This window comes from Rhipicephalus microplus, unplaced genomic scaffold, assembly GCF_043290135.1.
Source record: "Rhipicephalus microplus isolate Deutch F79 unplaced genomic scaffold, USDA_Rmic scaffold_12, whole genome shotgun sequence".
NCBI classification, from domain to species: Eukaryota; Metazoa; Arthropoda; class Arachnida; order Ixodida; family Ixodidae; genus Rhipicephalus; species Rhipicephalus microplus.
Window position 1 is genome coordinate 32,245,396 of NW_027464585.1, and position 25,657 is coordinate 32,271,052.

General features: G+C 45.7%; 1 protein-coding gene across 9 annotated transcripts in view; it reads right to left on the minus strand.

The window, feature by feature from the left end:
* The window catches only part of LOC119166721 (ferredoxin-fold anticodon-binding domain-containing protein 1), a 158,971-nt gene extending 133,577 nt beyond the window's left edge, over positions 1-25,394 (minus strand). For 6 of the 9 annotated variants that reach the window (XM_075882451.1, XM_075882445.1, XM_075882446.1 and 3 more), the window contains exon 1: positions 24,993-25,394. In XM_075882451.1, the coding sequence (XP_075738566.1) occupies positions 24,993-25,137 (145 nt within the window). In that variant the 5' untranslated portion in view covers positions 25,138-25,394. Of the gene's footprint in view, positions 1-14,900; positions 17,410-23,703; positions 23,834-24,992 lie in introns of those variants that run through there. The other 3 variants (XM_075882448.1, XM_075882447.1, XM_075882449.1) reach the window with 3 other exon arrangements.
* Between the last annotated feature and the right edge of the window lie 263 nt (positions 25,395-25,657).

Consider the following 25,657-nt stretch of genomic DNA (forward strand, 5'->3'; position numbering starts at 1 on the left):
CCTTTAGAGTTATTATTTCTTTTTCTTTTTTCCAGGCTGGGCACACTCTGGAGTATGCGGGGTGACTACCTTCGCAGTTAGCACAGTGGACCTCATCATGACCACATTCATCAGCACTGTGGCCGGTTGTGCCACACTTAGCACAGATCAGCTGCCCTCGGCAGCTCTGGAACGCATGACCAAATCGCTGGCATTTGAAACAACGCCTCGGGTTTGGAATGAAGGGTCGGACATGGAGTTTTATATAGCCAGTTTCGAGAGTCTCAGGTAAACTGGTTGAGTTGAAGGTGAGTATTAGGTGCTTTGTTGCTATTTCGTTGTTGTTACGTCTGATTTTGATGCGCTGGACATGTATTACACCTTGGTCCTTCCATGCATTAAGAAGCTCTTCTTCACTCAGTGTCATCAAATCTTCGTTCGATACCACGCCCTTCACTGTATTCATGGTACGATGTGCGCTCACAGAGATGGGGATGTTACCAAAGGCTACCAGGTGCGAGAGTTTATTGTACTGTTCCTTGTCTTTTAATTCGAGAAGCAGATCTCCACTTGCCATCTTCGTGGCCTTATAACCGGTTCCAATGGTCTCTCTCAAGCACTTGGCCACAAGGAAGGGTGAGATTGCTCTAGCTTTTGTAGATGATTGTTTGCAGTGGAGGACATGATATTTTGGGAAGGTTTCTCTGTTCTTGGGCCAAAGTAGTGAAGTTGCGTCGGTGCGTACCCTTTTCGAGGCACGATCAGTTAGAGAGGGGGTCGAGGATCCCATGGGAAAATGTGTATTTTTTCGGTAACGGCGCCTACCACCCACCACGGAGTCCAACAAGGGGGTGTGGCAGAGCATGTGGGCATGTCTGCCCAACGCCAGCAGTACGCAGTTACTATAACCCAATATGGTTTACCCTAGTTTGGACAGCCACACAAGGTTAACCCTTGCCACCAGGAAAAACAGAAGTAAATTGAAGAGAGGAGAGAACAGGAAAGATTGAAAGTAAGAGGGAAAGACAAAGATGAAGAGAGGCAGAGAGAGGAAAAGGCGACTGCCGGTTTACCCTGGGTGGGTCAGCCCAGGGGTGCCGTCTACGTGAAGCCGGGGCCAAACGGGTGTGTTGCCTCTGCAGGGGGGCCTTAATGGTCCAATCACCCAGCATTGGCTCAACCCCAAGGATCCCCTTTTCCCCAGACACGTCAAAGCCACGCACAGCTAGGCGTGGGAGGGAGTCAAGACTCCCCCGTTAGCTCGGGTCCGTGGTGTCGCTACACACCAAACGCCTACTTGCGCAGGCGCCCCTGCGGGGGATACACTAAGCAGTAGCCACCAGGAAGAACTGGTGATATCGTCAAGACCACACACGTAGTGTCTTCTGGAGAGAGCCGAACATAATCAACAGAGCCCAAGCGTTGTGACGGTGAAGAATGCCGTTTGCACAGACGACGAGGGCGGTATGAGTGGACAAGAAATCTAATCCAAGAAATAGGTCATCGAGGCACTGCTCAATAACTGTACACAGAGCAGATGTGGGGTGATCGGCGATTGCGATCGGTGCTGTGCACATTCTTGTGATCGCAAGACTCTTTCCATCAGCAACATGAATATTGTCAGGAGCAGCTGGTGTGAGCACTTTCTTTAAGTGGTGACGAAGTCGAGCCCTCATCACAGAAATATGTTCCCCAGTATCAGCAAGCCTAGAACAGTTAGGCCGTCAACATCAATCAAATTTCGTCGTGTTGGCGGTACAAAGAGAGAATCTGAGGTCAGAATTGAGGATGCAGCTCCACCTCTAAGAGCTGCATCTTTTAATTTTCCTGATGAGCATTGAGCGATGAGGTTGGGCATCGCCATAGATGAAACGAGGATGACGGGCGAAGTCCTGGCAGTGAACAGAAGTGGTGACCTCGAGATAATTGTGAGCAGCTCTGCAGCGGAGCAGGGGCATCAGAGTTGTATGGCTCAAAGGGCGGGGGCTAGTGGTAGTTGTCGCCGTTTGGATATGGAGGCTAGAAATGGCAGTAGCTGTCGGCGCGGTGAGAAGAGCTATTAGCCCTGAGAACAAACACTGGCGTTGCAGCGGTCGCGCTGATGTGACGTCAAGGCACGGACTCGCCTGCTCCGTCGGCCCTTGTCGCCTTTCTCTGGGCCCGCTGTGTACAGGCTCTTTAGCGATACGTTGGTGATCACTCCGAAATTTCTTGACGCGAATTTCTCAACATACAAGATGCAAGGTATCACAACTAGTGAAAGTTTTCGAAGCTGTCAGAAGTTTCTATAATTTAGCTAAGATAGGCAGACTCCCATCGGAATGGAAGATGTATTGTGAACATTATGATGCTGGAAAAGACTTTTGTTGTTTTTATCGCGCACATCACACAATGGGTGCTAAGAAAATATGCTCTGTGGTAGTAACGTAATTACAACTAGGCATAGACTCGAGGATTTGAACATGTCGGCATCGAAGTATCAGAAATGAAATCGGGACATTTTTAATTCACTAAATACATTGCGCTTTATCATGCAAGTTATGCACGCATCTGCGAAAGACCTAAATGATTAGACAGAACTGCGCTTTCTCCGGCAGGAGGCATTACATGAATACGACTGTCATAAGCACTCACCTAACATATTCGTAAAGAAAATAATAATAATACTGCCACACGCACAACGATTTTGGAAATAATGAGATATTTCCATTTACTGGGATCATATGTACAGGTTTCTTCTCAACAGTAACCAAGCATTATGTAGTCCTATACCTTGATTTCGCATGAAATGCTGGAGTGTTCTACCGCCGCCTCACAAACGCTAATGGGAGCTTCACGTCGGAGCTCCGCTGATAGCAATGACTTCAACACAGACGTCAGAAAGTCGAAGTGAACTCTTTTTATGGTGCACTCACGGGCATGGCCCAAGCAATGCCGTAACCAGGGGATGGCTCACGGGGCCTGCCCACTAACCCCAAAATGTTTTTCCCATGCAGATAGAAAAATGACCAATTCAAGGAGGTGCCTTTTCGAAACCCCGAAAAAATGTGAACCTATAGGCTTCTGTATCTATGTAATAACTAAATAACCTTCGCCTCAATGAGGCGACGACTGGTCTCACACGACTGGTCCCTCACAACCAACAGGTAATCAACTATAAAGAATTTTAACATATATATGGTGGCTATCTAAACTGGTAGCTTGGAGGGCGATCGCACCGTTGCTATGATTCTGCATGGAGACAAAATGTGATCGCTATATGAATTTTCCAACCTAACCTAAACCCCACTTAACCTTTACAGTTTCGGTCAGTTAAAGCTTCAAAATTATTGTGAGAGCATGAAACTAAACAACGTGTTGAGTGAGCATGTACACGAGAAAAACACACAACAGCGGTGGCAGTATTCTAGCTAGGGCGAGCGCATTCCGGTATATGTTGCAATACCCGGTGCTGCACGCGAGCACGGGGCTTGATACACATGTGAAAGTGCTGTCCATAGATACATGGATCCTCCGGTACAAATTGTCTAGGGAAGGAGATGCCCTGAAATCCTCAAAAGGAGTCACCCATGCACATCTCAACCTTGTAATATAGATAATGTGTCTTCTCAAAATTCCTTCTCAAAACCACATGATTATGCGTCAATGAGTTTGTTGTATCCAAACATAAATAAGCGTGTTCTTGATTTTCACACCCGTTCGAATGCAGGTGTCGTGGCCAAGAATAGAATCCATCATCAGGGTTAGCAGCGTGACACAGACCTTCTCACTCATCTCAAATTGCTATAAGAAAAAGTGCGTGACTGTGCAGAAGCAAAAGTAAACTTTCTATTTTACCAGAAACATTACCAAATTCGTTTTATTCATTCATCTGCAGCTTGAGGCAAGCAAAAAGTGAGCGCAAACATTTGAACAGCGCACGAAGCGAGCGCATCATCAGTAGGCCCGCCGCGGCTTGCATCGAGAGTCCGTGCCCTGATGTAATTCTCCAGGTGGCGCCACTACAACTTTTCGGGGCTAATACTGGTTTCTTGGCAAAGATCAATAGTTGTGACAATACCATGTGACGTGACCCCATGCGGCGCCAGTTAAAGCAGATAGGCCGATCACCTGCGGTCTGCCATTCAGTCGGATTACGGGGATTGGACCGTACCTGAGGCGGTAACTTGGGGCGAGGCAGCGACTTTCACAGGAAGTCAACTGGTCGAGACTGAGCAATAATTAAACAGACAGCTAAGCCCGAATTGCCCAGCTTTTCCCACACAATTGCCTGGATTAAGGAAACCTGAGGCATGTGCAGAAAAAAAAAAGAATGAGTAGGACCTTAATTTAGTGTCTGTTGGTCCCATGACGTTAATTCCCACAGGGTGCGTGTCTTACCAAACGACTACAACTTTGTTCTGCCAAGCACTAGGCTGGAAGCGCGCTTGTACCTATTTAGCCAGTAGGTAACTGGCGGCAGCAATTCTCTGCCTCCCACAGCAGCGGCGGATGCTTAACTATTTCACAAAGGCTGTGGTGTGTTAAGGTACGCCCAGGGGCCTTCGCAGAACCTTATTCGGCTACCTTTTGAGATGAGTACCCAGAAACCAACGAGCACCAGGTCAGTGTACTCCTCTATCCACTGAGAAAACCCGTAGGTTCTGGACCGAAACTGGGAATCAAACCCGGTACAATCAATTAAGTCTCAGTCAGGTTTTTATTTCAGCTTGTATGCACAAACTGGGGACGGTGAGAAAAAAGCAGCAAATATAACACCGCTACACGGGCCTCGCCATTTGTACATGTCAGCAGTAGGCACAAAGGGAAAGACAATTACTGCATGGAAGGTTCATACTAAACACTATGCTTTTACAAAACAAATTAAGAAAAGAAGTAAAATTGGTACTACAGATATATTTTTTCTAATTAGTAACTTAACTGCAAGTAGAAAACAATAACACAGTTTGATACAATATATGTAAAGAGTTGAAAACACATTGTGACTAAGGCTACACACATTGCTGAATAATGCTTTGGCAGATCGCACGACAGGACAGAGTATTAGGCGGTCATAATGAGGTATTCAAGAACTTTGGCACAATTTAACTTAACATAAAAAAAACATAGTTTTAAACTTTGGTAAAATTAAACTCTTTTGTACTCTTCTATCATATAATGAATGGCAAAGTGCTAGTGAAACCATTTGAAAAAGAAATAAATCACTTTTTTCTTCTTGTTTCATGAAAGCATGCAAAATTACAGGTACAATTTTGTATTATAAGAAAACATGCTCAGTGTGCGAATTATAGGACCCCTTAACAATTGCACGGAGCATTTTCTGGTGCAGAGTTTGCAGTTTTAATAAGTTTGACAAAGTTGTGTTGCCCAGATGAGCAGACAATAGCTAATTGCAAATAAAAGAACACACAATACAAAATAAGCTTGGTCTTGGTGGGAAAAACATATCTGTTACGCGATGTGATTCCTATGATTTTAGAGAGAGCTGAAGAAAAGTTATTGACATGTGCATCCCATGACATTGTGCTGCTGAACGTTATTCCTAACGATTTCAACGTGTCTACATACTCCATTACAGTATCGCCTAGGTATAAGCAGGGCCATAAAAGTACATGTTTTCTTTTAGGAAGAAAGAGTACTGCTTTTGTCATCTTTTTGTTTATTTTTAGTGGATTAACAGATGACCATGCGACAGGGGATGAGAGCGTATTGTTCGGAATATCTGCTAAGCATTGTATATCATTAGAAAAAAACAAAACAGGGTGGTTTCATCTGCATATATAATGTATTTTGCATGAGTGTTGGTATTAACAATATCATTTATATATATATATGAACAGAAGTGGCCTGAAGATGCTACCCTGAGGAACGCCAATTGAAATACTTTACATTTGTGAAGCGTAGTTGTTAACGACTACGTATTGAAACCGCGAACAAAGGTACGACTTTATTAGGTTAAAGAGGTGGCCACGTGCACCGCAGTGCACTAATTTCACAAAAAAAATGTTGCGATAAAAACAGTCGAAGGCCTCCCCTTTGCTGAAATCAACAAACATACCGAAAGTTAAAAGCTGTGCCTCAAAGTTTTTTAACATATATTCTTTTTGAACAAACTACGCGTCCTCTGTAAACCTGTTTTGGGTAAAGCCATACTGACAGTCAAATATTATGGAATGTTTAACTCTTTCGTTACCACACCTATTCAGATCGATCACCAGTGATTGACCCTTTGGATCATCAATTTTAGCATGCTAAATTTGTTTCTCGTGCACCCAGCACATCCTAGTATTTAGTCTAGCCACTCAACCTTCAGAATCAATTTGAATTTGCCTGTTTGGGCAACATGGTGATCTTTAACAGACCTCTGCACGAACCAACGTGTGTGTATTGTTGGAAAAGTGCAGTAGACTGTTGAACTGGACCAAGAGCGTGCCTCTCGAGATTATACTGCAGAAACATCAAAGTTATATATTATCAAAGGAAGCTTTGCAAATGAAATATCAAATTAAGATATTATATTCATAATTTGATAATGTTCAGCAGTAATAATTGCCAGAAATTTATGCCAGCTATTTGATAGACGGCTTTTGCTAGGTGTCAGAGAATATTTATTCTACAAAAAATATTTCCGATGGCCCCCCGCATGTTTAAAGTATCGAGATGGCTTCCTTCTCAGCCAGTTTCCAGCAGCTTTGGTTTTGCTCGTATTGCTACATCAGACACAGGGTCGCATCTAGTGTCACTAGTCACGCCTATGGCACAGTGGTCACGCATGCATACGTGCGACACCAGTGCCGCAATACTATCTTGCAACCGCACCTGAATGGAGTGAGGACAAGCTTAAAATTCGAGGATGACAGTACCTCAACGTCAAGTTCTGTGGAGACTATGTTTTGCATCAGCCTGACGTCCATGGGATTGTTTTGTTCACGGCCTCAAGTTGTCTCCTCCACCGCAAATGCGTAGCTGCTGACTTTTGTGCACAATCTTATAGCTAGTCTGGTTACATGCGAGGTCCACACTTCGCAGGGGCATGGTGTGCTGGCGTCGGCTGTAGAGCTTATCCTACGAACAAAAAGGTATCCAAAGCACATCCTGGCTCTAACCACAGAACAGCACGAAACATTTTAGAACTGTGTTTGATATTCTTCTCTTATTAAAATGATGTGCAAAATGGAGAAAAATATGCTTGGACGCTTATATAGCAATGCCAACCTAAGCCAAGTAGGTGGCTCATGGAAAGAGGAGAGACACGAGATGAAATAAGGAAGTTTATTAGACATTTGAATATTATAGGAATTGTTCACATTATAGGCATCCATCTATATTGAAACAGCTAGAGGCTTATATACCAAGAGACTCAGAGCAGATCGGGCAGCCGCCTTTGGACGACTGTCTAACTGATTATTCTGCACACTGCAGGGGTGAGAACGACAGCGATTACCTGGCTCATCATATCTACGGTGAACAAGGACCGTCAAGTGGGCAACGCGCCGACGCATCACTACCTGGGTTCTTGCACCTAACGACTGCTCAGACCACGTGATGTCGGCTACAGCACCACGGAGAGCATGGTGACGCCCCCTTCGACTATATAAGCAAGCGAACACCGACTGTCACCACTCAGAGCAGATCGGGCAGCCGCCTTTGGACGACTGTCTAACTGATTATTCTGCACACTGCAGGGGTGAGAACGACAGCGATTACCTGGCTCATCATATCTACGGTGAACAAGGACCGTCAAGTGGGCAACGCGCCGACGCATCACTACCTGGGTTCTTGCACCTAACGACTGCTCAGACCACGTGATGTCGGCTACAGCACCACGGAGAGCATGGTGACGCCCCCTTCGACTATATAAGCAAGCGAACACCGACTGTCACCACTCAGAGCAGATCGGGCAGCCGCCTTTGGACGACTGTCTAACTGATTATTCTGCACACTGCAGGGGTGAGAACGACAGCGATTACCTGGCTCATCATATCTACGGTGAACAAGGGCCGTCAAGTGGGCAACGCGCCGACGCATCACTACCTGGGTTCTTGCACCTAACGACTGCTCAGACCACGTGATGTCGGCTACAGCACCACGGAGAGCATGGTGACGCCCCCTTCGACTATATAAGCAAGCGAACACCGACTGTCACCACTCAGGGCAGATCGGGCAGCCGCCTTTGGACGACTGTCTAGCTGATTATTCTGCACACTGCAGGTGGGACTTCTTTTTTTCACTAGTGCGAGCAAGCACAATTCTTCTATTTGCGGCTCCCGATTTGCTCTGAACCTGAATCACCTTATGTAACCACCCTTTTTGATGCTATTCAACCAATTTTAAACAAAGTGTGTACAAGACGACAGGATGGAAAAAAACTTGATGCCCTGACAGATTTCGCCAACGCTTTGAGCGAAAAAGCGCCCAGTACTGTAAAAGATTTGGGAAAGGTACTGCTTGAGATGACTAATAAGTTCCTTGATGCTCTTTCTGATATCAAGACTCATGTGGAAAAAGTCAATCCCTTGAACAACGCTATAAAGGCTGAATTGGCATCTCTCAGGGCATCCGTAAACTTTACAAGTGAGAGTTTCGATGAACTGAAAAGAGAAATAAAATCGCTGCGCAAAGACCTCAATGATGCAAAAAACCGTAACCTCGAGTTCCAGAAAGAGAACGCGCAAATTAAGAAAGAGCTTTGTGACACAAGAAAACAGCTGATTGACCTGCAGCAATATTCGAGGCACAACAATATTGAATTGAAAGGTATTCCTTTTACCGAGAACGAAGACCTAGAAAAAGTTGTGGAAAAGATTGCTGACTGTTTGCGCGTTGAGCTGACCAGTCAAGATTTGGACGTAGTGCACAGAGTACCAACTAAGACAAACAATGTACCAAATATCGTAGTAAAGTTTGTGTCGCGGTCTAAGCGTGATAAGGTCCTAAAATCGGCAAGAAAGAACAGGCTGAACACAGCGATGCTTGGTTTCAAGACAAATGTACCCGTGTTCGTGAACGAACACTTGTGTCTCGAGAATAAAGTTTTGCTAAGTAAGACCATACAGAGGAAAAAAGACAAAAACTGGAGATTCGTTTGGGTTTCTGAAGGAAAGGTATTGGCAAGGAAATCGGAGAACTCGAAGGTCATTCACATCTCCTGTGAAGATGACCTCGCGAAACTAGTATAGGTACTTCTGTGCATAGACCACCGGAAGCGCCTTTTGTTATAAAATGGCAGTCACGATACCTCAAGTAGATCAACTACTCAGCGATACATGTACTAATATCTTCCACTGCAATATCCGCAGTATAAGAAAAAACGTGAACTTGCTTCTCGCTTTTCTATCAAAACGTGTCCACACTTTTGATGTACTAGCGATCACGGAAACGTGGTTAAAGAAGGGTGAGACAGTGCATGTTCCCGGATATGTAACCCTATCGCATCAGCGTGATTCTTGTTCACGTGGCGGCGGCGTCGCATTTTTAATCAAAAGGGGCTACGCTTTTACGGAGCAATCATCACTGAATTGCAGCTCCGCTGATATTGAAGCTCTTTTTGTTAGACTACACTCTTTTGGTATAATCGGCGTCGTTTATCGACCCCCGAATTCAAACATTGACCGATTTTTAGACAAGATGGAAGGAACTTTCTTTGATCTGTCGGCGAATTATAGCAACCCGGTTGTAATCGTTGGAGACATGAATATTGACACCCATAATTCTAAGTATACCAGTTACGCACAATTACTGAGCTCATTCAGTTTTCGTAACCTAATAAACATACCTACGAGGGTAACTAGTACATCAGCAAAAACAATTGACCATGTTTTGACGAACATAACATCTGGTATGAAGGCCGGCGTTTATGATGAAGCGATATCAGATCACCTTCTTGTCTTTGTTTCCATAAATGACACACGAAAAAGCAGCACACCATGTATCACAACAGAGGGCAAAATAGATTACAATTTATTACGAAGCATCATTCTCGCCATTGACCCTGACAGTCTATATAACGATGACGTCAATGTTGAACTTCAGAACTTAATGAAATTCCTTGTCAGAGCCATTGGAAATAGCCGCTCAAACGTATCTGCGCGCTCATATAAGACCCCGCTATGTCCTTGGATGACAGCAGAAATCCTTGACCTGCTGAAGACGAAAGATTTTTGGTACCATAAATGGAAGAAACATAGAAATAATAAATATTACCTTGGCCAGTTCAAAATTTCAGGAATAAATTCGTGCTCCTTACGAGGCAGCGAAAGAAGGAACATTACTCTCGCCTAATAGAACAAGCTCAGGGCAATTCTAAAAAAACTTGGGAGATCGTAAACGAAGTTGTTGGCAATCAACCACGACAAGGCGTGCTACCTGATTCTATTGATGCACAAACTCTAGATAACTTTAATCATTATTTCACTAAAATTGGTCCGACGTTAGCAATGCAGTTTTCTTCCTCCACTCCTCAATGTTTTTCGCCGTCTTTGCCGAATACGTTTGCGGTACACAACATTAGTCTAGACGAAATTCAAAACACTACTGCTAATTTAGCCACCAATAAATCCAGCGGGATATTGATTGATTGATTGATTTGTAGAGTTTAACGTCCCAAAACCACCATTTGATTATGAGAGACGCCGTAGTGGAGGGCTCCGGAAATTTTGACCACCTGGGGTTCTTTAACGTGCACCCAAATCTGAGTACACGGGCCTTACAACATTTCCGCCTCCATCGGAAATGCAGCCGCCGCAGCCGGGAATCGAACCCGCGACCTGCGGGTCAGCAGCCGAGTACCTTAGCCACTAGACCACCGCGGCGGGGCATCCAGCGGGATAGATGGTATCACAGGGCGGATAGTAAAAGACAATATTGACGTCTTAGGCCCTATCCTATGCCATATATATAACCACTCCTTGCGTACGTCAACATACCCATCCTGTCTGAAAACTGCTAAAGTAGTACCGGTGTACAAGGAAGGTGATCGCTCTGATCCCTCAAGTTATAGACCTATATCTGTTTTAAGCATAATAAATAACATATTTGAAAGAATTCTAGCAAAACGGATGCGCGTCTTCCTAGAAAAATATCGTGTAATATGCGCCGAGCAACATGGATTTCGGGCGCACCATTCCACCGCCACTGCTGTACTATCTCTATCACAAAAAATTAACGAAGCATTAAATAATAACCTCCTTGTAGCAGTAGTTTTTCTTGATTTAAAGAAGGCATTTGATACAGTTGACCATGATATATTACTAATGAAATTAAGACACTATGGTTTACGTGGCAAAATTTTTGACTTATTTTCTAGTTACATGAGCGAACGTCAACAAATGGTGATTATGCATAATCTCACTTCCTCCCTGTTAAATATACACACAGGGGTACCACAAGGCTCCGTTCTTGGACCCTTACTGTTCTCACTGTACGTAAACGACCTACCAAACATATTGACATCGGCAGAGATTCTAATGTACGCTGATGATACAGCAGTTATTGTTACTGCAGACAATATAAGGGTTCTCGAGCATAAAAGTAATGTAGAACTAAAAAATGTTTGTCAGTGGTTTATAGCGAATAAACTAACACTGAATGCAAAGAAAACTAAATACACTATTTTCCACTCCCGTTATCGAGATATAAGTAATGAGTCCATTTGCATTACAATAAATAACTGCGTGCTTGAGAAAACGAACGAATTCAAATATCTGGGTGTAATTCTCGATAGCCAGCTAAACTGGCAAAGCCACATTAACTCTGTATGGGCTAAACTGGGATCTGGATGCAGTACATTATTAACCGCTAGAAATTATTTTAAAAGTAGTATTCTCCGCATTCTCTATTTCACATTTTTTCATTGTCACCTCACATATTGCATAGATTCATGGGGATGGACTTTTAAAACATATCTAGAACCCTTACGTATACTAGAAAAGCGGGCACTTCGAATAATAAACAATGCTAGATATGATCAACACTGCGCGCCATTGTTTCGTAATATGGAAATCATACCATTCGATAATTTACGACAGCAAAAAATTGCACTTACCGTCTATAATGTCATTTCTTATAACCTGCCCTTTCATATATCACTATTTTCATCCTCTTGCCGCCTTACCAGACGTGCCACATTACATAATTTCAATCTTCCGCCTACTAACAATGTTTATGGCAAACGATTGCTACAATTTGCTGGAGTAAAGGTCTGGAATGATGTACCATACCAAATAAAAGAAAGCAAAAGTTTTGCCTGTGCTCTTAAAAAATACTTTCTGCAGAAAAATTAACAGGTACACTAACACAAAGCTCGTTGTAATCTCCACTTCGTTATGTATAGATTATATGTCTAACAAAATCATACTTGACATGGTATACGTACCTTTATGTATTCGATGTATTGTATACATGCAATCCGTTTTTTGCATGGAACAATGCTGCAAGATACTGCAAATGACTTATCACAAATATGTTTCCTTCTTATATTTTGTTTCAATTTTTTTCTTGTATGATTGAAGTGTACCTATAAAATATCTGCTTTGTAAACACAATCTGTTCCTTTAAATGCACATTTATTTAGACCCTTTACTAGCCAGTGGCTATGGGTCTAACCAGTGTTGTGTATTTTGATGTAATAAGAGAACTTGAAATAAAATGAATGAATGAATGAATAAGAAAAATTTACTGGAAAATGTGTACGAGTTCTCTCGAAAAATCAGGCAATGCTTCAGCGCATGGCTCGTGCAACGAAGCAGCACCTCGGTTCCAATTTTTTTTTGTCTCTATGTGAATGAAAACTTCTCATTCAACATTTATTATTTTTGATACTGTTCCTGGGTCATTTTTCTTAAAAATGTCTATTCTGAATTTTTTCGGTTTTGAATATTTTTGCACATATAGTGTTTTCTATTGCTCTGTGTACCTATTGGCATCCAAATATTACACGCTTTCCCCATTTTTATTGATTCCAAGCTATTTAAGGTGCTGTATAGCATATATTTCCCCAACTTTTCTTTCTTCACATTTAAATTCATGTGATGTCACTTCCGCCGTTGTCGCCCTCTCCCGCCATGCCCGGGTACCTCTCTGGGTACCTACGGCAGTTTGTGTGCTCCAACCCGGTTTCTTGGGGGCTCTCCATCCGTTTCTGTGTACGATGTTGAAAGGGAAGCATTTTGAGGCTTATATACCAAGATAAGAAAAATTTACTGGAAAATGTGTACGAGTTCTCTAGAAAAATCAGGCAATGCTTCAGCGCATGGCTCGTGCAACGAAGCAGCACCTCGGTTCCAATTTTTTTTGTCTATGTGAATGAAAACTTCTCATTCAACATTTATTATTTTTGATACTGTTCCTAGGTCATTTTTCTTAAAAATGTATATTCTGAATTTTTTCGGTTTTGAATATTTTTGCACATATAGTGTTTTCTATTGCTCTGTGTACCTATTGGCATCCAAAAATTACACGCTTTCCACATTTTTATTGATTCCAAGCTATTTCAGGTGCTGTATAGCATATATTTCCCCAACTTTTCTTTCTTCACATTTAAATTCATGTGATGTCACTTCCGCCGTTGTCGCCCTCTCCCGCCATGCCCGGGTACCCCTCTGGGTACCTACGGCAGTTTGTGTGCTCCAACGCGGTTTCTTGGGGGCTCTCCATCCGTTGCTGTGTATGATGTTGAAAGGGAAGCATTTTGGTTCTTTGTTGTCGTACTTTAAAGAGCTCATCGGATCGAGAAGGCCTCATTTGTTCACTCGATACAAGACCAGAAAATCAAGATGTGCGACATGTATACCAGCGACCGCGTACACCGGCTGCCCGCCACGACCTACGAGGGCCCATTATCTCACTTTCGATACAAACACCACAAATTGTGTTACCCAAGAAGAAGTGAAAGCCCAAAGTCTTTCCAGCCACAATTTTAGGAGTGGATGAGCGAAGCACAGCAGCTCCCATCGAAAACGAGTCGTGCAGAGCTAGGCAAGTTTACAAGAGATATATTATTTATATTGCGGCGGCCCACCCCATCAAAGTAGCAGCATGTCCCCCCCCCCCCCCAAGTGTTTTTAACAGTGCTGATGTTGAGCCTCTTTGATTGAAATTCGTGGAAACAGCCGAGGAAAATACTATGCGAGGCAGATAGAGACTTCGCGTGGTGGGTGTTGCGGTAATGCCGGCCATCACTTTTTTTTTTCGCGTGTGTTTTGACACCTTTTCCACCATGTATTTTACTTTTTCTGTACGCTAATGTACAGTAGAGTACCTGAAAACGATGGAGACCGTGTTAGGGAATTACTTGACGAATTTTCCAAACTCCTGACCCCCCAACTCGGACCGATCGGCTATACTTCAAAGTGAACTAATATTGTTTCGCGTCCATTTTCACAGTTTGTTTCAATGCAATACCTGAATTTACGCGATCACCATCATGATTTTAACCGCCTCCCTGATACACTGATGGTGCACGCAGTGGTCGCTGACAAGTTTGTAAGTACAGTATCTTGGTAAGCTACCTCTGTTTGCAGGTAAGTGCTTGGCTATGACACTTACTCAATATGAAGTTGCACCTGAAGATGCAAATACCACCGAGTTTCTTCAAGCAGTTTTTTGTAAATCCGTGCCAGCCAAACACGCCGGTACGTTTAGGAAAATCACAATGTGCGTTCTCAATTTTAGGTGATAACTTTTGGCGAAGAAACACTCGAAGCTCCACTCCCTCTTCGAGAGCGGAGCTTCAACTTGCCTAAATCAACTTGCCTCACTAACAGCCCTCAAACTTGCATCGTGAGACAAAACGGGTGCAAGCACGAGGAGACAACACGGCAGTTGTAAGTGACGGAGTCGGTAGGTACCGTGGCATGTCGGTGGCGCATTTCGGAAGTGACAAAGGGGCGCTGCGTGACAGAGTTTCCTACAATAGTACTTACTAGAAGGAACTCTGGCGCTAGTGTCTATGGCAGTTGCAACGCAGGACGCTTCAGCGAGCATGGGAACGATGGGTAGTACACACATTTGTCTAATTTTCGTACTTCTGGCCTACTTCTGGCCTGCTTTTGGCTCCGTGCGTGTTCCTGTGGCTTGGAGCTGTTTTCTTATGAAACAAGTATTAGCAAATGTTCAGCGGTTGCGCTTCACCATTTTATTTTTAGACTTACTTTCCAAATCAACTCACGAACTTAAAAAGGGTTCAATTTTTCTTTCAAAACAAGCGAAGCCGCAATTACGATTCGCCGCCCGCAAGTACGAAGACTAGGCAAATGTGTGTACTACCCGTCATTTCCATGGTTACAGTGTACTAGAAGAATTCAGTGCGATGAGCGGAAGGAGCGCCGCCTTGCTTCGCACGTCACAGTGAATGGCACCCGAAGTGGCGGCGCTGCCGTCGGCCACTCTTGAAAGCTACCGGTTTTGTGCACACGTGGGTACGCGCGAACGTCTCATTTCAGTGGTGTTCTTGATGGCTTCTCGTTCTGTGTAGTTGTGTTCCATGCGCGTACTTTCATGTGAACGTGGCCACGTGTGGCAATGAGTGGAAAGGAACGCCTCAATCACTGCTACGCTCTAGGGTGCAGTACAGGGTACGCGCGAACTAACAGCGCGAAGAAGCTGTCGCTATGCAAGGCACCTGCAGACGCGGAACGAAGATCCACGTGAAAAAGAAACCTTCATAGAGCAGACAAGGCACTGACCGCTGACTGCGCGGTATGTGAGCTCCATTTTGAACAGCGTCTTATTGTGAGGGACTACATACACTGCATAAATGGTGAGGAAGTTCGCATTCCACGTGGGACGCCTACGCTCACTTCGGACGCAGTCCCCACAATTTTGCCAAATCTACCAGCTTTCCTGAGCAAGCAGCCCACTCCGAAGCGAAACGAGCGAAAAAGGAAGCGCAATGACGATGTCCCACAACAGAAAAAGGCGCGTGGGGAGATTGCGGAGGTGACAGATGTCGACGAACCTTCGACTGGCAATGAAGTCTTTTCGGCCGCAACTGTCGCTGCGGTGATAGAAATCGAAATGCCCGGGAAGCGCTAGACGCTGCATGAACTTTACGATGCCGACGAAGTGTGCTTTACCTCATGTTCCCTCGACTCACTTTCAGGCGAAGTCACTGTGGAAAAAGCCGTGTTCTTCACTGGAAACAGTGTCGGTGCTTTGCACTCGAAGACGTTCATGTGTGGTAAACAGGTGTTTGGCGCGTCAGTGACAACAATTCAAGATGCTATAACCACTCTGCAGGAAGCCCATGACATGCATATATGCAAAGGTGCAGCATTGTGAGCTGAAAGCAGTCTCACAACCAACTTAACAATGAAATTGCAAGGCCGAATTAAGTGCAAGGGCAGAGCAGTTTACAGTCCTAACTGCCAAGGCAGGGCAACGAAAGAAGGAATGGATTGTGTCGTTTGCAAATACGCAAGAAAAGCCGCGTGGCGTCTCAAAAGACATCAAGGAGGGAGCCTGAACAGTCATAATGTTAGCTCGCTGTGCCGTAGCCGTGTTTCGAAGAAGCTGCAAGCTTGTACCCGAGGAAATCAACGACTTTTATTGAAGGGAGACAAGCTCACCTTACACACCAAGAAAATCAAAAGCAAGTGCACTGTGACAGCTGATGAAGTATTCGCTAAAAAGATAAGTTTGTTGTCGCCAAAGCAGCAGCTCGCTGTCAGGCAGTGCTTTGAGGCATCCAAAAGCAAGAGCTTGCGGGGCATGAAGTATGATTAAGAATGAATGCTTGAATGCATTTCACTTAAAATGAGAAGCCTGAAGCTCTACCAGTATATGCGAAGACAGAACATTTTGGCCCTCCCAAGTGACACAACCCTCCGTAAATACACCGCTCAGTACAGAAGCAGCTATGGGTTCAATGAAAAGATGCTGAGTGTGTTGCAAAAAAAGTTGCCCACCTGGATGCGTTCCACCGACATGGTGGATTAATAATCGGTGAAATGAAACTGGCTGAACATTTATCTGTGACCACAGGTGCGAAAATTGAAGGCTTTGTGGACCTCGGACCGTTTACGCCCGAAAAAGACAAAACATTGCCATGAAATCATGGCCTCGTCGTAATGTTTGTGCCGTTGGTTGGCAGCTGGACGCAAGTAATTGGTGTTTTCAGGAGCAACAAGAACGTGAAAGGAGACTTGTTGGCCAAAATTATTCTGGAATCCACAGTTCTAGCAGAAAGAGCCGGCCTCTTTGTGGACTACATAACATGTGATGCGGCAGCTTGGAACCGGAAAATGTGGCGCATCTTTAACATTAGAGCTTCTTTAAAGGAAGTGGTGTGCAAAATCCACATCCTGTTGACAGCAATCGGTTCCTACACTTTTTTTCTGATTTTCCTCATTCAGTGAAAAACATTCGAAACAGGCTCCTTACTACAACTTTTGACAGCCCAGATGGCGAAGTTTCGGTTCAACTTGCAAGAGAAGCTCTCAAATTGGACAGTAATGCAGTCACAATGAAGGCAATGCCCGGGATTACCAACGTCCACATAAGCCCCAACAATTTCGAAAAAATGCGGGAAAGTTATGCGTTCCAGTTGTTTGGGCATGGTTCTTTGTGAGCATTTTTTGTTTATCATACTCAGTTGGAAAGAATCTGTGGTAAAATTGATGCGACAGAGAAATTCTTCATCAGAATGAAGTCACTGATCGCTGTGATGACAGCAAGGTACACAGCCAAAGCTCTCAGACCCAACTTTGCAAGTGAAGAAAGCATTAAGGAAATGCTCAGTTTCTTGAACGCCTGGGAGCGTCATGCTGATAAGAAGTTTCTCAGCGAGTCAAGTGCTGAGGGTTTAAGAGTCACTTTAACAAGTACTCTAGAGCTCCTCCGCTATTTGCGTGAGAAATATGGGTTTCGCTACTTGTTGACATCCAGGCTGAGCCAAGATAACGAGGAAAACTTTTTCAAAATCGCGAGACTTTTTTCCGGCTGCAACTCACACCCGACGCCACAGCAGTTCCTGCTCACTGTCTCTCTTTCTATAATTTGGCACACAGTGTTGCAGGCGGGAATGCGAAGGGCGATGTCAGTTCTCTTCTTGATGTTGGGGACAGGGAAGAAACTCCAAAGCAACAGCTGATTGACCAAATGAAGCTTTGCACGGAAAAGCAAGCGGGACCTTCAGGCTCATGTGAAAATGAAGCTGTGGAGCATGAATACCACATCCAGAGAAGTGACTCAAGGCTGACTTATTATATTTCCGGATATGTGGCGAGAAAGTGCGTGCTTCCCACCAAGTGTTCTGCATGTAATGACAGCCTCTTCCTGCCAACAGAGGAAGGGCGCCGCTTGCATGCGGCAGAATTTGTGCGCCACAATGATCAAGGTGGCTTGCTCTACCCATCGGTCGAACTCTTCCGCTTTATGTCAAGACTTGAAGATATCTTGACAAGTTGCTTTAGTGCACGAGAAGTTCACTGGGAGAGCGTAATGGACATCCTGCACATGATTCATTGTGCTGCTCCTTTGAAGGTGGGAATGCAACGCTCACGCCAACAGTATCACTCCTCGCATAATCAGCTTTTATGTCACCACTCGGCTTCATTTTTTTATCAAAAGCTTGAACAAGGCAAACGTGCTGTCAAAGAGAAAGGCAGCGCAACACCTGAAGCTAAGTAGACTAACTTAGCTGTACTTCTACACCGTTAACTTTGTGCATTCAAGGTGCACGAAAAACGTTTGAGCAAGTGAAAAACACGTGCAATAAAATCGAGTGGGACAGTGAGAGTGCTTTCGAAGTCGGTTTTTGTTTTCGTTCGTATCATGGTTTTAAAAAATATCGTGCCCGAGTTCAGTGCACGTGCACCTTATAGCTTGCATTCCCTACGTTTTTCATTATGACGATTATCACACAGATATTTGGTTTCACGGATAACATTTGCTTCAAAAATTTTAATGCTCGCCAAATAGGCACATTGCATGAATGCTGCACTAAGGGGGAAAAAAATAAAGAGCATCGTCTAGCCTTCTATTGCTGCCAGCTTTTCTTTGCTGAGGGACACGAAATCATACTTACAGCATAACATACCAATGCGGTTATGGAATACGCAAAGAATTGAAAACACAGCCACAATAGTGTCCAAACAGCGGCGGCACGTAACCCAACAAGCGTTACATTCTCGTGTTCCACGTACGCTGCCAAGGCGAGTTTTCAAGAGTGGTCAATGGCAGCACCGCCGCTTCAGCTACCACCGCGTGCGTCAGGCAGCGCGGCGCGAACGCGCCACTGGAAAGTATTCTAGTACACTGTACCATGGTCGCTGAACGATCGCAGCACCAGAGTGCCCTCTAGTTAATTTTGGGAAACTATGCTGCAAGACGCACGTGCACAGTATCAGAGCCTCCTAGATTACCCTTGCCTGCCGGATTATCGGTGGTCACTTGTAAAGCGGCAGTCGTCAAAACTATGGTGGTGGCGCCACCTAAGTAGGGATGTCTTCATAGAAGTTTTTTACATCTTTGGAGCCTATATGCAACAAAAATAACGTAACAAAGTGTTACATGTGTAGATTAACTGATGGCCAGGCGGTAGTGACAACCGTGAACAGTAGGCCATCAGGCCCGCGAAGAACATGAGAACATCTTGAGCCCTTAGCCCAGAACGAACTATTTTATTATTTCCCAAAACGGCCACCCCGCTGCTGTGCCAGGCTTACACAGCTCAACACAACTATCAGCGCCGCGTGGGGGCGCTGCATTTGAACCAACATTGTAACACTCCTCCCTGTTAGGAGGAAGACTACGGGGAGTACCTATTCACCGGTTTCCTAGTTCTTGTGCCACGTCGCAACTTCGGCGTGCTAGGCGTAAGCACGACAGAGTCACTGTTTACATGCACACCCCTGTTGAGCGCAGTCCCGTCACTCTCTGTGGCACAGCTACTCCCAGAGAAGCTGGCACTTCTGGATTAGCTGGCGCATGATGAAGCGGCGGCTCCAACTGTGGTGGAGCTGCAACGTTAGCAGTTTCAGGAGAGGCCAATGTTTCTGTCTGCACAAGGCGCAAGTGGTCGCTGTGTCGGTTTCCCAAGGTGCCATCTTCAAAACGGACACTGGCTGATGATGGAGTGACGTCCACGACACTGGCAGGCACCCAGGGTGTGCCCCTGCGAAAGTTTCGCGCGTACACATCATCACCTGGCTGCAGTGATGGAGCCTGCCGGGACCCTCTGTCAGCATACAACTTCTGCTTGAGTTGTTTTAGGAATACAGATGCCTGCAGGCTTGGCCTGAGGACATCTAACGGAGTCTTGAACATTCTTCCAGTCAAGAGTTCACACGGTGGCCGACCTGTCACTTCATGTGGTCCTATAGTGGAACAGAAACCTGGAGATCTGCGTTTGGAAGTTCCCAGAACCAAACTCCTTGAGTTTGTTCTTCACAGTTTGAACAACTCTTTCAGCTGCACCATTTGAGGCAGGGTGATACGGCGTTACAAGCATGCGGCGTATTCCATTTCGAGTTAAGAACTCAAGGTACTGGGCACTGATGAAGGCAGGATTGTTGTCTGAAACTATGACATCAGGCAGGCCATGCTGAGCAAATGAAATTCTCAATGCAGAAATGGTAGCTTCTGCAGATGTAGAAGACACAGGAAAGACTTCTATCCACTTTGAGAACGCATCCACAATAACCAAGAATGTGTGACCTAGAAATGGTCCCCCAAAATCAATGTGAAGCCTTGACCAGGGTCGCTGTGGAAAAGGCCACGGCGTCTGCTGAACCGGCTGTGCAGCTCGATGTTGAGTCTGGCACGTAGCGCAGCTCTTCACACTGTTGGCAATATCGTCAATGCCTGGCCACCAAACATGGCTCCTGGCAATCATCTTGCTCTTCTCGATACCCGGGTGGCTGGCGTGAAGAACACCAAGAACTTGGGTCTGCAATGACTTTGGGATCACTACTCTTGATCCCCAGAGTAGGCAACCCTCATGGAGACTGAGTTCTGAGCTTCTGGTATTGAAAGGGTTCCACTCTGGTCCTACTGGAAGGCTTTCTCCTTTCAGAACTGCAAGAACAACATGGCCCAGAAGTGGGTCATTTCGTGTGGCTTGGGCCACAACACCTGGTGAAAGGAGTCTCGGATATGCCTCCTCTAGCAAAAAGATTTCAGCAGGTCGTGGTAATGCAGTAGTGTCAGTTGGGAGAGGTAGTCTACTAAGAGCATCAGCGTGGCAGAGCTCTTTGCCAGGCTTGTATACAAGTTCGTACTTGTAAGCAGACAGCTTCAGAGCCCACCTGACCACTCGAGGCGAAGCTTGCACGGGAACGGGCTTGTTGGCACCCAGCAAACGAAGAAGTGGCTTGTGGTCAGTGCGTGCTTCGAATGAGATGCCCCACAAGTACTGGTGGAACCGATCCACACTAAACACTAAAGCCAGTGTCTCCTTGTCGAGTTGACTGTAGTTTTGTTCTGCTTTTGACAAGCTCCTCGAGGCAAAAGCAATGGGATGTTCCTCGCCATCAGCATCTTTGTGCGCTAGAACTGCACCTGTACCATAAGGCGATGCGTCACAGCTGAGGCAAACAGGCCTGGCAGGGTTGAAATGCACTAGAACTGGAGCTGATGTCACCAAGTGCTTGCAGGCATTGAATGCATCTTGTTGCTCATGTCTCCACTCCCACTTCTTCCCTTCACAAAAAGTAAGTGCAGTGGACGAAGGAGCGATGAAAGATTGGGTAAGAAGCGCCTGTAGAAGTTTACAAGTCCCAAGAAACTCTGAAGTTCCCTGACATCCTGAGGCACAGGAGCATGCAGAATGGCTGCTACCTTGTCAACATTTGGGGAAAGGTCTTCCTTGCTGATGATGTGCCCGAGATACTCAACTTGCGGCACGAAGAAATGGCATTTTTCTAGTTTCAGCTTGAGGCCCGATTCCTGAAGCTTGCTAAGTACAGCACGAAGGTTGCGAAGGTGCTAAGCATTATTTGCGCCAGTCACAAGAATGTCGTCAAAATAGACTGCTACATGAGGCAGTCCCCTGAACAAGTTCTCCATCTTGCGCTGAAATATGGCAGGAGCAGATGAGACACCAAAAGGCAACCGGGTGTACTGAAATAACCCCATGTGCGTCGAAATTGTGACATACTCCCTAGAGGCCTCGTCAAGGACAACTTGCTGGTATGCATCTCGCAAATCCAATTTTGTGAATTTCTCACCTCCAGCAAGCACAGTCCACAGGTCCTCGATCCTTGGAATGGGGTACTGCTCCACTGTTGCGACTGGGTATATAGTGACACCAAAGTCTCCACAGATTCTGATGCGTCCATCCTTTTTGGTCACAGGAACAATAGGTGCAGCCCACTTTGCTGTCTTGACTGGAACAAGAATGGAATCTCTTCTTAGTCTATGGATTTCTTGAGTTACTTTATCTGTCAAGGCGTACGGCAGTGGACGTGGCTTGAAGAACCGAGGCGGAGCATCTGAAGGAACATGTAGAGAAGCTTTAGCACCCTTGAATGTACCCAGGCCTTCTCCAAACACTTCGGCATAGTCTTGGACTAGGTGTTTAACGTCGGAAAGTGCGTGGATGTTCACTTCGACATCGGAAACTCCAATGCCCAACTCACGCATCCAGTTGCGTCCAAGAAGAGTGGGCGATCCGTCTCCGGTCAGAAAAATAGGTAGGTCGGCCTCTCTGCCATGAAACTTCACACTCACGTCAGCTTTGCCCTGAACCTTTTTTAGTTCCCCGCCATAGCTTCGCAGAGCATAAGTTTAAGAAGACGCGACTTTGCCATGACAGAGACACTTGCCCCCGTGTCCACTTCCATGCGGAGCGGCTTGCCGCAAACGTCAACAGTGACGGTGAAAGGCGGAGGCGGCATGGCGTAGTCGACTTGCCACATGTCAAAAACTTCGCAAAATGAAGTGGTAGCGGCGTCCTGCTTGCGTACCGTATTAACACGATGACGGTTTCTCGACGAAGGTGAACTGCAAGCCGAGAATGAACGTGCCTTGGTCGGGCTGTTGCTTTGGGCTTGGCTGTCCCTTCGTCGCGAATTGCACACCTTCGCCAAATGACCTCGTTTGTGGCAGTAATTGCAAATTGTCTTCACATGCTTGCATTTTGATGCAAGATGTCCGTTCCCACAGCGGTAGCAGGTGACGCCCCCAGGACCTCGGTGAGTCGAGAAAGCGCTGCTTGTGTTCGCTTGCGCCATCTCACTTGCGTCCCTTTTTGCTGCTTCCATTGCCAGGGCGGTCTGCGCAGCATCGTCGAAGGTGAGGTCAGGTTTTTCCAGAAGTCTTGTTTGGACATCCACGTTGTTTATGCCACACACGACGCGGTCGCGGAGCATGTTTTCGAGTTCAGCCCCGAAGCTGCAGTGCTCGGACAGGCTTTTTAGTGCTGCGATAAAATTGCTGACCGATTCCCCTTCCGCGCGAACGCGCGAGTTGAAACGAAAACGCTGCACGACGGCAGAGGGCTTCGGACAATAATGGCTTCCAAGTACTTGAAGAATCTCGTCCAGATTCTTGTCACTGGGCTTGGCGGGCTTGACCAAATTGCGGAGCAAAGCATACGTTTTCTGCCCGCAGCAGCTGATGAACACGGCAGTACGCTTGTCTGGGGCGACATCATTCGCCAGGAAAAATGCTTTGAGCCGGTCCACGTAACAGGGCCAGTCGTCTTCTCCCCCGTCGAATGGCTCGAGGTTGCCGAAACTTGGCATGGTGAACAGATAGCAGAGAGCTGCGGGAACGAAGACATACATGAAACTTCCTTTCATCCTCGTCGCCAGTTGTTACATGTGTAGATTAACTGATGGCCAGGCGGTAGTGACAACCGTGAACAGTAGGCCATCAGGCCCGCGAAGAACACGAGAACACCTTGAGCCCTTAGCCCACAATGAACTGTTTAATTATTTCCCAAAACGGCCACCCCACTCCTGTGCCAGGCTTGCACAGCTCAACACAACTATCAGCGCCGCGTGGGGGCACTGCATTTGAGCCAACATTGTAACACAAAGTTTTAAAAAAGCATACACGTAATTATAAATTATCCTACGTAGGTGACACTGTCATTAGACAGTTAGATGTTTTAATACAAGACATCCTATGATATCGGTAGCCAACGCCAAAATTGCTGATCTCAAACGCTGAGTACAAAGACCCTTACCCTTACGTAGGCAACGTTGCCTTAGACGACGGGAGTTTCGCGCTCATCTGGCAGGCAAGGGAAATCTAGGAGGCTACGACACTATACAAGGGCTGTGAGCACGGAGGAGGAAGGTTTGCCCATAGAGTTTCTCAATATTAACTAGAGGGCACTCTGGCGCTGCGATCGTTCAGCGACCATAGGAATGATGGGTAGTATACACATTTGCCTAGTCTTCGTACTTTTGCGTGGCGAATCGTACTTGCAGTTTCGCTTATTGCTGTGTTTCGGTTTTGTTTTGAAATAAAGATGGAATGCTTTTAAAATTCGTGGGCCAATTTGCAAAGTAAGTCTAAAAAATAACATGGTGAAGCGCAACCACTGAACATTTGCTAATACTTGTTTCGTAAGAAAACAGCTTCAAGCCACAAGAACACACGGAGCCAAAGGCAGGCCAGAAGTACGATTATTAGACAAATGTGTGTACTACCCATCATTCCCATGCTCGCTGAAGCGCCGTGCGTTGCAGCTCCCTTAGACACTAGCGCCAGAGTTCTCTCTAGTAAGTATTGTGGGAAACTCTATGGGTTTGCCTCCCCGCCGAAAACGTACGATGCGCGCTCGGTGCCATCTTTGTGAGGACTAGATGGATTGCAATGTAGGCGCTTGAGGACTGCGCCTTCGCTTGTCATCATGCGTGGCGTTACCTTCTAAAGCCTGTTCCGCCTTGCGAGATGAGGCGATTACGAGTGGCGGCGAGTGTTTGAAGCTACTGTTCATCGTTTTTATTATGTTTCCCGTGAAGCTTCCTTCTGTGAACAACGCGGTGAACACACGCGGTGAACTGTTGCCTGTTGGAACATTACTTACCCATGGCGGTCAGATACGTTGGAACATCACTCACCCATGGCGTTCAACTTGTCCACATTGGCTCGTGCTTCGTCCGAATACCCGTGCGGGCAGCTGGCCACCAAGTGCTTTTCCGGGTGCTGTGACAGCCACGCCAAGGCGAACGAAAAGTCCCCTTCTCCAACAAGCAAGCACACCATGCCCTGAGACAACGTAGTCTAGAAACGTTGCCCTGAGATTAGTCGCTTAGTGCACAAATGGCGCTGCGGGAACGGCTGAACGGAAGGCTGTGAAAAGCGTGCCGCGTTTCGCTTGCCTCCTGCATCATAGATTATAGAACCAATCTCATGAGGCTGTCTAGAGAGAAATGTAGAGTTTATGCGGGTTCAATGCTGCATATGGTGTACCGGAATGACGCAGTGTGTCGTTACAGAACATCTATACACTACCACTGCTGTCGTCTAGTCAGTATTTTTGTATGAAACTCTATGCAGCCAACCAATGGGACCGTAGTGGTCGCTTTTGCGATGACGCCACTAGAGGCCGCCAGAATCGAAAGGTGTGCTAGAGCGCGTAATCTTAGTTTGCATTGCCGATCTTTATGCAGATTTTGAGTAACATAGTCACAGAATACAATTTAAACTAAAAATATCTGTAATATTAAAATACATACAACACATACGTATGCATTATTGAAATAAATAATGCTGCTTCTGCGTA